General features: G+C 51.2%; 1 protein-coding gene across 1 annotated transcript in view; it reads right to left on the minus strand.

The window, feature by feature from the left end:
• The window catches only part of LOC116216496 (protein scribble homolog), a 41,929-nt gene extending 32,918 nt beyond the window's left edge, over positions 1-9,011 (minus strand). The window contains exons 1-4 of the mRNA XM_031552983.1: positions 8,973-9,011; positions 8,652-8,906; positions 6,820-6,936; positions 554-742 (exon numbers count right to left, since the gene is read on the minus strand). Of these exons, the coding sequence (XP_031408843.1) occupies positions 554-742; positions 6,820-6,936; positions 8,652-8,906; positions 8,973-9,011 (600 nt within the window). The remainder of the gene's footprint in view (positions 1-553; positions 743-6,819; positions 6,937-8,651; positions 8,907-8,972) is intronic.
• Between the last annotated feature and the right edge of the window lie 563 nt (positions 9,012-9,574).

The raw sequence follows: 9,574 nt of genomic DNA on the forward strand, positions 1-9,574 counted from the left end.
TGGTGACAGGACAAGGGGAATGGCGTTTAAAGTGAGCCAGGGGAGGTTTGGGTTGGATGTGAGGAGGCAGTTTTTCATGCAGAGGGTGGTGAGGCAGTGGCACAGGTTGCCCAAGGAGGCTGTGGATGCTCATCCCATCCCTGCAGGCATCCGAGGCCAGGCTGGATGTGGCTCTGGGCAGCCTGGGCTGCTGGTTGGCGACCTGCACACAGCAGGGGTTGGAACTGATGAGCGCTGGGCTCCTTTGCAGCCCTGGCCATGCTGGGGTTCTACAATGATTCTATGATTATGGGTCCCTGTGGCACCCTTTGGATCCTTATGGCACCCTATGGATCATTGTGGCACCCCATCAATCCCTATGGCACCCTGTGGATCCTCATGGCACCCTGAGGGTTCTCTGGGCAGCCTGTTCTGCTGGTTGGCGACCTGCACCCAGCAGGGAGTTGGAACTCAATGAGCATCGTGCTCCTTTGCAACCCAGGCCATTCTATGAGTCTGTGATTCTAATGATGTTGGTTGGTCTCTGCAGGGCTCCTTGCACCTCCCTTCTCACCTCAATGGCAGCTGCAGCCTTGGGATCGAAGCCATCACACACCAACACCAGGAGAGCATCACCCACACTGCGGAGTATCTGCACTGCTTCTGTGTGCGTCATCCCCAGCAAACTCTGATGGTTCACCTCCAGGATCCGCATCCCCACCTTGAGACGGCCGTCCCGCGCTGCAGCCCCAGAGGAGCTCACCTGTGATCAGTGGTGGAACGGTGGCTTTACTCAAGGAGAAAAGAGAAGGTCAGGGAGCACGAGGACCACATCAGGGAGAAGGAGTACAAAAGAAACACGGAAAAAAGGCTGAGGCTACGTGTCAGGGAAAGCGATTGAATGTACTTAGGTACGTTCACAGAGAGAGCAAAAAAGGAAGAATTTGTGTATTTCAACAGGCTCTATATTATATGTCATTATTTCCAGGCTGGATGTGGCTCTGGGCAGCCTGGTCTGGTGGTTGAGGACCCTGCACATAACAGGGGGTTGGAATTCAATCATCTTTGAGGTCCTTTTCAACCCAGCCATTCTATGATTCTCACGTTAGCAGTGCCATCAGGGGAAGCAATGCAGAAATGCCAGGGTTTGCCTTAGAGACTGCAAATATCGATGTGTGTTTGAGAGGAGAATGAAAGTGCATGCTTTGTCACCAGAACAAAGGAAGTAAAGGAAAAACATCTTATTAATATTTTCCCCCTTAGGACAAGGAAAAGAGACTGCAAGATTTGCTGTGGGTACAACGTGGAAAGGAGGAAAAAGAAGTATGACGCTTGGTGTAGGAGAAACGTGCAAGCTGGGGAAGTGAAAAAGAAACTGAATGATGGATTTAGGAGAAGATGCTGCCAGAGATTGTGCAGAAATAGAGGATTCGGCTGAAAGGAACAGAAACAGCAGGGGAAAGGAGCAGAACCCTAAGTGGTCCTTACTTCTAATGGGAAACCAAAGCCTTGTAACAAAACGGGATGCACGCATGGCCAAGCTCAAATGAAGGTCTTGCTACACTGGCTATACAAGCAGATGTCGCTGGGAACATGAGTCAAATAATGGCTTTAATTCAACTGCCCAGACTCAAACCAAAGAACCAACATGAATTACGACCAGCGCTACACAAAGGCTTTGCAAAAAGAGTATGGGAATGTGGGGGACCTTCTGCACAGCCTGCAGATTTATGCCAAGAGAATAAGGAGAGCAGAGGGGCACCAGAGGGGTAGGGGAAATGCAAGGGCATGCAGGGCTGGTTGTCAGAGCAGCAGGGAGGCACAGAGAGCATGAGAAGATCTTCGAGGTCCTTTCCAACCTTAATGATTCCATTCTAAGGCAAAGACAATGCAGAGAACACAGCGATGGGAGGGGGAAAAAAAAAAAAACCAACCAGCAAAGGACGAGTATCTATTTGGTTTATTATTTTATAGAAGATAAAAGTACTTGGAAAAAGAGAAGGGAATGCTGCATGTGATCTTTTTGTCGGTTTTCAGGAGGGATGCATGCATACAGACAATTTCCTACAGAGAGGAAAACAGGAAAACGCGTGAATGGAACGTGCGCGTGTAGAAGGTGTCACATGAAGAGCTGTTGGTAACAGGTGAACGGCTGGACTGGATGATCTTTTAGGTCTTTTCCAACCTTGGTGATTCTATCATTCTATGATTCTATGAAGCTAAATGGAAAACGACCAAACACTCCCATTTTCTTCCCCAGGGAGAGCAAATGCACAAGCATGGCAGTAAGACAGGCTGAAATAATGGGAGGAAGAGGAGCGCGTGGAAAAGTATGCCCATAATGCTAACAGTCATCTGTATTATTCGTAGCTCACCAGGGGAGACTATGCTATTCCCATTGCAACAGACCAAGAACTTCAAACTGTGGATGTATTTGAGGCTTCTGATCGTATTCAACTCGTAACACTTCACCAATAAGGTTTTAAGAAAGAAGAGCCAGGTTACAGCTTAAAAAAATATATGATAATGAAGAGACTCAACAAAAACAACAATGAAGGGAGACTGAGAGGAAAGAATGTAGTAACCGGGCACCCAAAAAAGAGGAAAGAGAAGAAAATCACAGAATCACAGAATTGTAGGGGTTGGAAGGGACCTCCAGAGATCATCGAGTCCAACCCCCTGCCAAAGCAGTTCCCCACACAGGTGGCACAGGTAGGCGTCCAGGAGAGACTTGAATATCTCAGAGAAGGAGACCCCACAGCCCCCTGTGCAGCCCGTCCCAGTGCTCCGTCACCTCACCTACAGAAGTTCTTACGCACATTGGTGCAGAACTTCCTGTGCTGCAGCTGATGGCCGTTTCCCCTCGTCCTGTGTCCACGTAGCACTGAAAAGAGCCCGGCCTCACCGCTATGGCCGCCACACCTCAGATATTTATTACTTGTAGACTCACTCATAGACTCTGAGACTCACAGACTCATAGGGCTCAAATACTCGTAGGCTCATGGACTCGTTGGCTTGTAGACTCACAGACTTGTAGGCTCATGGACTCATAGACCCGTAGGGCTCATACAGTCATGGCTGCATAGACTCATAGACTCAGCGACTCATTGGCTTGCAGACTCGTGGGCTCATAGGCTCATGGGCTCCTAGACTCATAGGTTCATAGGCTCACAGACTCATAGACTTGTGGACTCACTCATAGACTCAGATATTTATAAACCTGGATCAGGTCCCCTCTCCGTCGTCTTTTCTCCAGGCTGAACAGACCCGGTTCACTCAGCCTTCCTCCATAGGGGAGATGCTCCAGGCCCTTCACCATCTTTGTGGCCCTACACTGGACTCTTCCCAAGATTTCCTCATAAGGGAGATAATCTCCATCATCTCTGTGGCCCTGCACTGGACTCCTTCCGGAAGACCCCTGTCTTTTTCGAACTGAGCCCAGAACTGGACACAGTAGTCCCCAGGGCAGAGTAGAGGGAGAGGATTGCCTTCCTCAAAGTGCTGGCCACACACTTTTTAATGCACTCCAGGATACCATTGGCATTCTTGGCCACCAGAGCACACTGCTGGGCAAGTGTGGGCACAAGAACACAGTCTTCTGTGAATTACTCTTGGGAAAAAACACAAAAACAAGGAGAAAGTTGGGTTTGTGGTCCAGCTCATGAGTGCTGAACAACACCTTTAGTTAGCTGCAAAATAATAGAACCACAGAATGGTTTGAGTTGGAAAGGACCCTTCAAGGCCATCTGTCCCATTGAGCAGGGACACCGCTCCACCTCTCAGCTGGCAGAGATGGAGAGGCAGAATAAGGCAAAGCACACTGGGCTGGGGAGCTGAGAGGCAAAGCTGAAATGACACTGTCAAAGCTGCTGTGATCAGTGCCCTCTGCTCCTTACCAGCAGCAGGGTTAGCACAACCAAAGATAAAGTGAGCATCCACAGCACGTAAATGGCTGCTAACATACAGCCCTGCCTCCTCCCCTCACCCCCTCCCTGCCCGGGCTGTGGGGACCCCCACTGTCAGGGTGCCAAAGGGCAGAGGTGCTCTCGGGACCCAAGGGCCGGGTCACTACGGGGGTCTGAAGAGCAGCCACTGACAGCACGGTTAAACCCATCGGCAGTGTCAATTCCTGCAGGCTGGCTGCCAGGAGATCACGGACTCGTTCATGTTGAAACAGATCATCGCGTCCGACCCCAACCCAGCCCACGACGCCCATGAAGCCACGTCCCTCAGTGCCACATCTCCGAGGTTCTTGAGCACCTCCCGGGATGCTGAGCACCCCACTGCCCTGTGCAGCTGTGCATCACCACTATTCCGAGAAGAAATGCTCCCTAACACCCAACCTGAACCTCACCCGGTGCAACGTGAGGCCATCGTCTCTCATCCTACTGCTGTTACCTGGGAGCAAAAGCCAACCTCCACCTCGCTCCAACTTCCTTTCAGGAGCTGGAGAGAACAACTCTCCCCCAAGCCTTCTCTTTTCCAGACTGAACCATCCCATTCCGTCATCCCCACAGCACCCCTCGCAGCTCCACCGCCCTTCTCTGGACACACTCCAGGTCGAGGGAGGTGATCCTCCCCCTCTGCTCTGCCCTGGTAAGGCCTCATCTGGAGTGCTGTGTCCAGTTCTGGGCTCCCCGGTACAAAAAAGACAGGGATCTCTTGGAAAGAGTCCAGCAGAGGGCCACAAAGATGGTGAAGGGCCTGGAGCATCTCCCCTATGGAGAAAGGCTGAGTGAACCGGGTCTGTTCAGCCTGGAGAAAAGACGACTGAGAGGGGACCTGATCCAGGTCTGTAAATATCTGAGTCTATGAGTGAGTCCACAAGTCTATGAGTCTGTGAGCCTATGAACCTATGAGTCTAGGAGTCAATGAGCCTATGAGCCCATGAGCCTATGAGCCCACGAGTCTGCAAGCCAATGAGTCGCTGAGTCTATGAGCCTATGCAGCCATGACTGTATGAGCCCTACGGGTCTATGAGTCCATGAGCCTACAAGTCTGTGAGTCTACAAGCCAACGAGTCCATGAGCCTACGAGTATTTGAGCCCTATGAATCTCTGAGTCTCAGAGTCTATGAGTGAGTCTACAAGTAATAAATACCTGAGGTGTGGCGGCCATAGCGGTGAGGCCGGGCTCTTTTCAGTGGTACGTGGACACAGGACGAGGGGAAACGGCCATCAGCTGCAGCACAGGAAGTTCTGCACCAATGTGCGTAAGAACTTCTGTAGTGAGGTGACGGAGCACTGGGACGGGCTGCACAGGGGGCTGTGGGGTCTCCTTCTCTGAGATATTCAAGTCTCGCCTGGACGCCTACCTGTGCCACCTGTGTGGGGAACTGCTTTGGCAGGGGGTTGGTCTCGATGACCTCTGGAGGTCCCTTCCAACCCCTACAGTTCTGTGATTCTGTGATTCTGTGATTCCAGGGCCTCGATGTCCTTCCTGTACTGAGAGGCCCAGAACTGAACACAGCGCTCGAGGCACAGGCTCACCAGTGCTGACATCCATCTCCTGGAATAGGGAAATGTGACAGCACTGGGAGCACTGCCTACAAAATCTGGCAGCATTAAGCCCTCAGCGGGACTCACAACAGAATTGCTGCTGGATGGCAAAACCTGTGATTCCCTGTGGCCTGGGACGCATCCAGTGTTGTCTTCTCTGAGTCCTAAGTCGTGCCTCGCGTTGTCTTACCTAAAAGCTGAGTCTAGGTGATGACTGTATCTCATGCTGACTGACAGGGAGACGTCCTGGTCTACAGAGGGTCTGCCCAGATGACAGACAAGCCTGTGTTACTGAGACTTCTAAGGATGCTGTACAACTGTAAGCCACACTAAGTGCTAGAAAAGGTGATAATTAGCTACGCTGGCTGTTAAATCCTTGTTTAATTCACAGCAAATTACAACCACGACCCTGCAGTCAGCCCTCAGACCGCCAAGGATCCCTAAAGATGTTGCCTTTCCTCTGGAGTGTGACAGTGTAGAAGCACAGAATCACTCAAGTTGGAAAGGATCACTACGACCACCACGTCCAAATCCCAACCCACCCCACCATGCCCACTAAAGCACCTTCCTGAGTGCCTCCGTGGCTCCTGAACACCCCCAGGGTCGGCGACTCCACCATCTCCCTAGGCTCATTATTAGGAAAGATCAACTGGCAGACATGAGGAGTCCACCATTCAGCAAGGATTAAGACTCTTTAGAGCAAGGACAGCGTTTCTGCCCTTAACACAGCAGCCAGAGAAGGAAACAGTGACATCAATATGAACATTCAAAGCAAGCAAGAGATGTGAAACTGCACTGTTCACCACCATGCTCTCTTGATTGGTAGCAAAGAAGCTGCAAGACGTTTTGATAAGGGTCAGAAAAGCATCGGCTCATATACAGCTCTGTGTTGAAAAGTGTGTGCTCCTGCCTGGGGAAAAGTGACACCACAAATAAGTATGCACACAAAGGAAAGGCAACACAGCACAGGAGGCACAGCAAGGAACTCATACTGTGTTCAGTGACGAAGGCAAACGCACCTCTGATTGGGAAGGAAGGCCACAAGGAAGAGGGGTAGCAATAGGAACTGAGAGGAAAAAGAAAAATGCATGGGTTCACGTAACGGAAAAAGGACCAAAAACTGCATAGCAAAAAAAGGCAAACACGGGAAATGAAAGAAAAGCAAAGGAGGGAATAGGAAAGGAAACACATTCACATGCTTCAGTGGATGGAGAAAACTAAAAGAGAATCAGTGCAGCCAGTGAAAAATGGAGAGAGCACGAAACACAACACAAATTGTCTCAGGGATCATCGTTCTCCCTCGCAGTGCGTGCACAGCATCACAGAATTTGTGGCCTGGTACCTTAGAAATGAAGATGCCTTCGTCAGTAGGATCAAACGGATTTCCAGCATGACCTTTCGCTCCACCCCGGATGCTGATGCCCAGCTTTTCTCCAGGAGCCTTTTCAATGCATATTTCCTGAAAATACAGAAAGATCTCCTTGTTTCTGGCTTAAGATCAGATTGGAATTGTAGAGGAAGTTTTTAGAGATGGCCATACTCTAAAAATCCTGACTTGGACGTTTCACTCATTTGGCAGTTGATTCTTTTTTATATGGCTTTGTATTTTTGTCTACTTTCTACCTCAGGTCTTCACAAAACATGAGAAGAATCAGATCTGATCACAGTATCTTCATTGGCACAGCAAGAGACTCCCTGCAGACCTCAATTGGATATGAACTGACAGGACAGCAGATTCTGTGATTCATTTTAGGGTACCTGCTTTAGCGAGGGGCTGGACTTGATAACCTCAACAGGCTTGAAAGGTGGGCCCACGTGAACCTGATGAGGTTCAACACAGCAAAGTGCAAAGTTTGGCACCTGGGCCAAGGAATCCCAGGCGTTTATACAGACTGTAAGGAGAGCAGCCCTGCAGGGAAAGACCTGGGGGTCCTGGGGGGTGAAGAACTGAACGTGAGGCAGCAGTGTGCTCTTATAACTCAGAAAGCAAATGGGATCCTGGGCTCCATCAGCAGAGGGGCGGCCAGCAGGGACAGGGAGGTGATCGTCCCCCTCTGCTCGGCTCTTGTGAGGCCCCACCTGCAGCACTGCGTCCAGGGCTGGAGCCCCCAGGACAAGAAGGACAGGGAGCTGTTGGAGAGGGTCCAGAGGAGCACAGAGATGAGCAGGGGGCTGCAGCACCTCCACTGCGAAGCCAGGCTGAGGGAGCTGGGCTCGTTCAGCCTGGAGAAGAGAAGCTGCGGGGTGACCTCAGTGCAGCCTGCGGGACCTGGAAGGGAGCCTGCAGACAGGAGGGGATCAGCTCTTGGAAGGGGAGAGAACAGCAGGACAGGGAATGGTTGGAAGGTGAGGGAGGGCAGATTTCAGTTGGCTGTGAGGGGGAAGTTGTTTGGTGTGAGAGCGGGGAGGTGCTGGAACAGCTGCCAGAGAGGCTGTGGATCCCTGTCCATCCCTGGAGGTGTTCAAGGCCAGCTTGGATGGGGCCCTGGGCAGCCTGGGCTGCTGTGAGATGTGGAGGTTGGTGGCCCTGCATTGGTGGGGGGTTGGAGCTTCGTCATCCTTGGGGTCCCTTCCAACCCCTGTGATTCCACCACAAGACAAGCACAGGACAGTCTGGGTTGGAACAGACCTTAAAGATCATCCAATCCCCCTGGCTGTGGGCAGGGACACCTTCCACTACGTCAGGCTGCCCAGTGCCCCGTCATCCAACCTGGTCTTGAACAGCTCCAGGAACGGGGCACCCACCCACAGCTTCTCTGGGCAGCCTGTGGCCTCAGCTCTCTCTGAGTGCTTTCTACGTAGTATAGATGTACTCTCTTCTTCTTTATACGTAATCAAGTCTCCCCTCTTTTAGTTTAAAGTCATCGCCCCATGTCTTATCACTATAATCCACGATGGAGCCCCTCCCAGTTTTCCCGTAGGCCCCTTTTAGGTTGTGGATGTCTGCAATGAGGTCTTCCCAGAGCCTTCTCTTCCCCAGACTGAACAACCCCAACTCTCAGCCCCTCTTCACAGGAGAGGTGCTCCAGATCATCTTCATGGCCTTCCTCCGGATCCAGAAAGTTCAGATAGAAGTTGAGTTGTACCACAGACCCAGACCTCCAGCAAGATAAGAAACTGCCCTCAGAGCTGAGCCATCCGGGGAAGGAAGAGCCATCCCCGCTCGGAACCCACCTGCATGCCAGGCGGCGGTGGATCTCGCCTTACTAACACACTCAGCTCCTGGCTGTTGGAGAGCAGAGCGTTCACTGCCTCCTGGTGCGTGGCGTGGCGCAGGTCGATGCTGTTCACCTCCAGGATCCTGTCCCCTACCCGCAGCCCACTGCGAGACGCCAGCCCACGGGGAATGACCTGCAAAAAACAGCTCGTGTTACAACCAGAGAAGGAAATTTGTCCTTGGAGGGGCACTGACAAAACCCGCGGCCACTCCTGATGAACAGCAAGTGAGTGAGTGTTACAGCTTGGGCAGCAGAAAGCTCAAGGGCCAATTTTTACGGTGTCTGAAGGCAAGCCTCCAACATCCTCTGAGGCCATTCTGACCTTCTCTCTGCAACCGAAGCTCCCCAAGAGGTAATTAATCCATCTGTGACGAGGCAGCTCAGCGCACTGATGGGTTAATGGCGTTCAGAGAGCCTGCACAAAAAGGGAAACTCCATCCTCATTGTCCCTTATTACACGTCCAAGTACTGTTGGATAACTGCTCGTTATCTGAGTGACCGAACACTGCAGCTCATTCACTGCGACGCTTCAACAATTTCCAAAGTCACTGCTTTCTGGAAGAACTCTAGCAGAAATACTGCAAAAGGGGAACCGGTCTACACTGTTTATTTCCAGATGCAAAACATCACTCTTGGTTACCTTGAAGTGTATTTCTTTGAAGAGGAAAAAGCGATCAACATCACTGTTCTCTACCCATTATAAATTACAATTCTAATATTTCCACATATCGTTTCTCGGTTGCAATTTTGGATTTGCTTCCACAGTGTTGCTGAAGCTGAATAGCGCCAGGTCTGGTACAAATCCTTGTACAGTCTGCCTGGACACCCTTCCAACTCACTGACACTCCACTGATGGCTTCTGCTCGAAAACTGTCGCCC

The sequence above is a fragment of the Meleagris gallopavo genome, chromosome 3, assembly GCF_000146605.3.
Source record: "Meleagris gallopavo isolate NT-WF06-2002-E0010 breed Aviagen turkey brand Nicholas breeding stock chromosome 3, Turkey_5.1, whole genome shotgun sequence".
Lineage (NCBI taxonomy): Eukaryota > Metazoa > Chordata > Aves > Galliformes > Phasianidae > Meleagris > Meleagris gallopavo.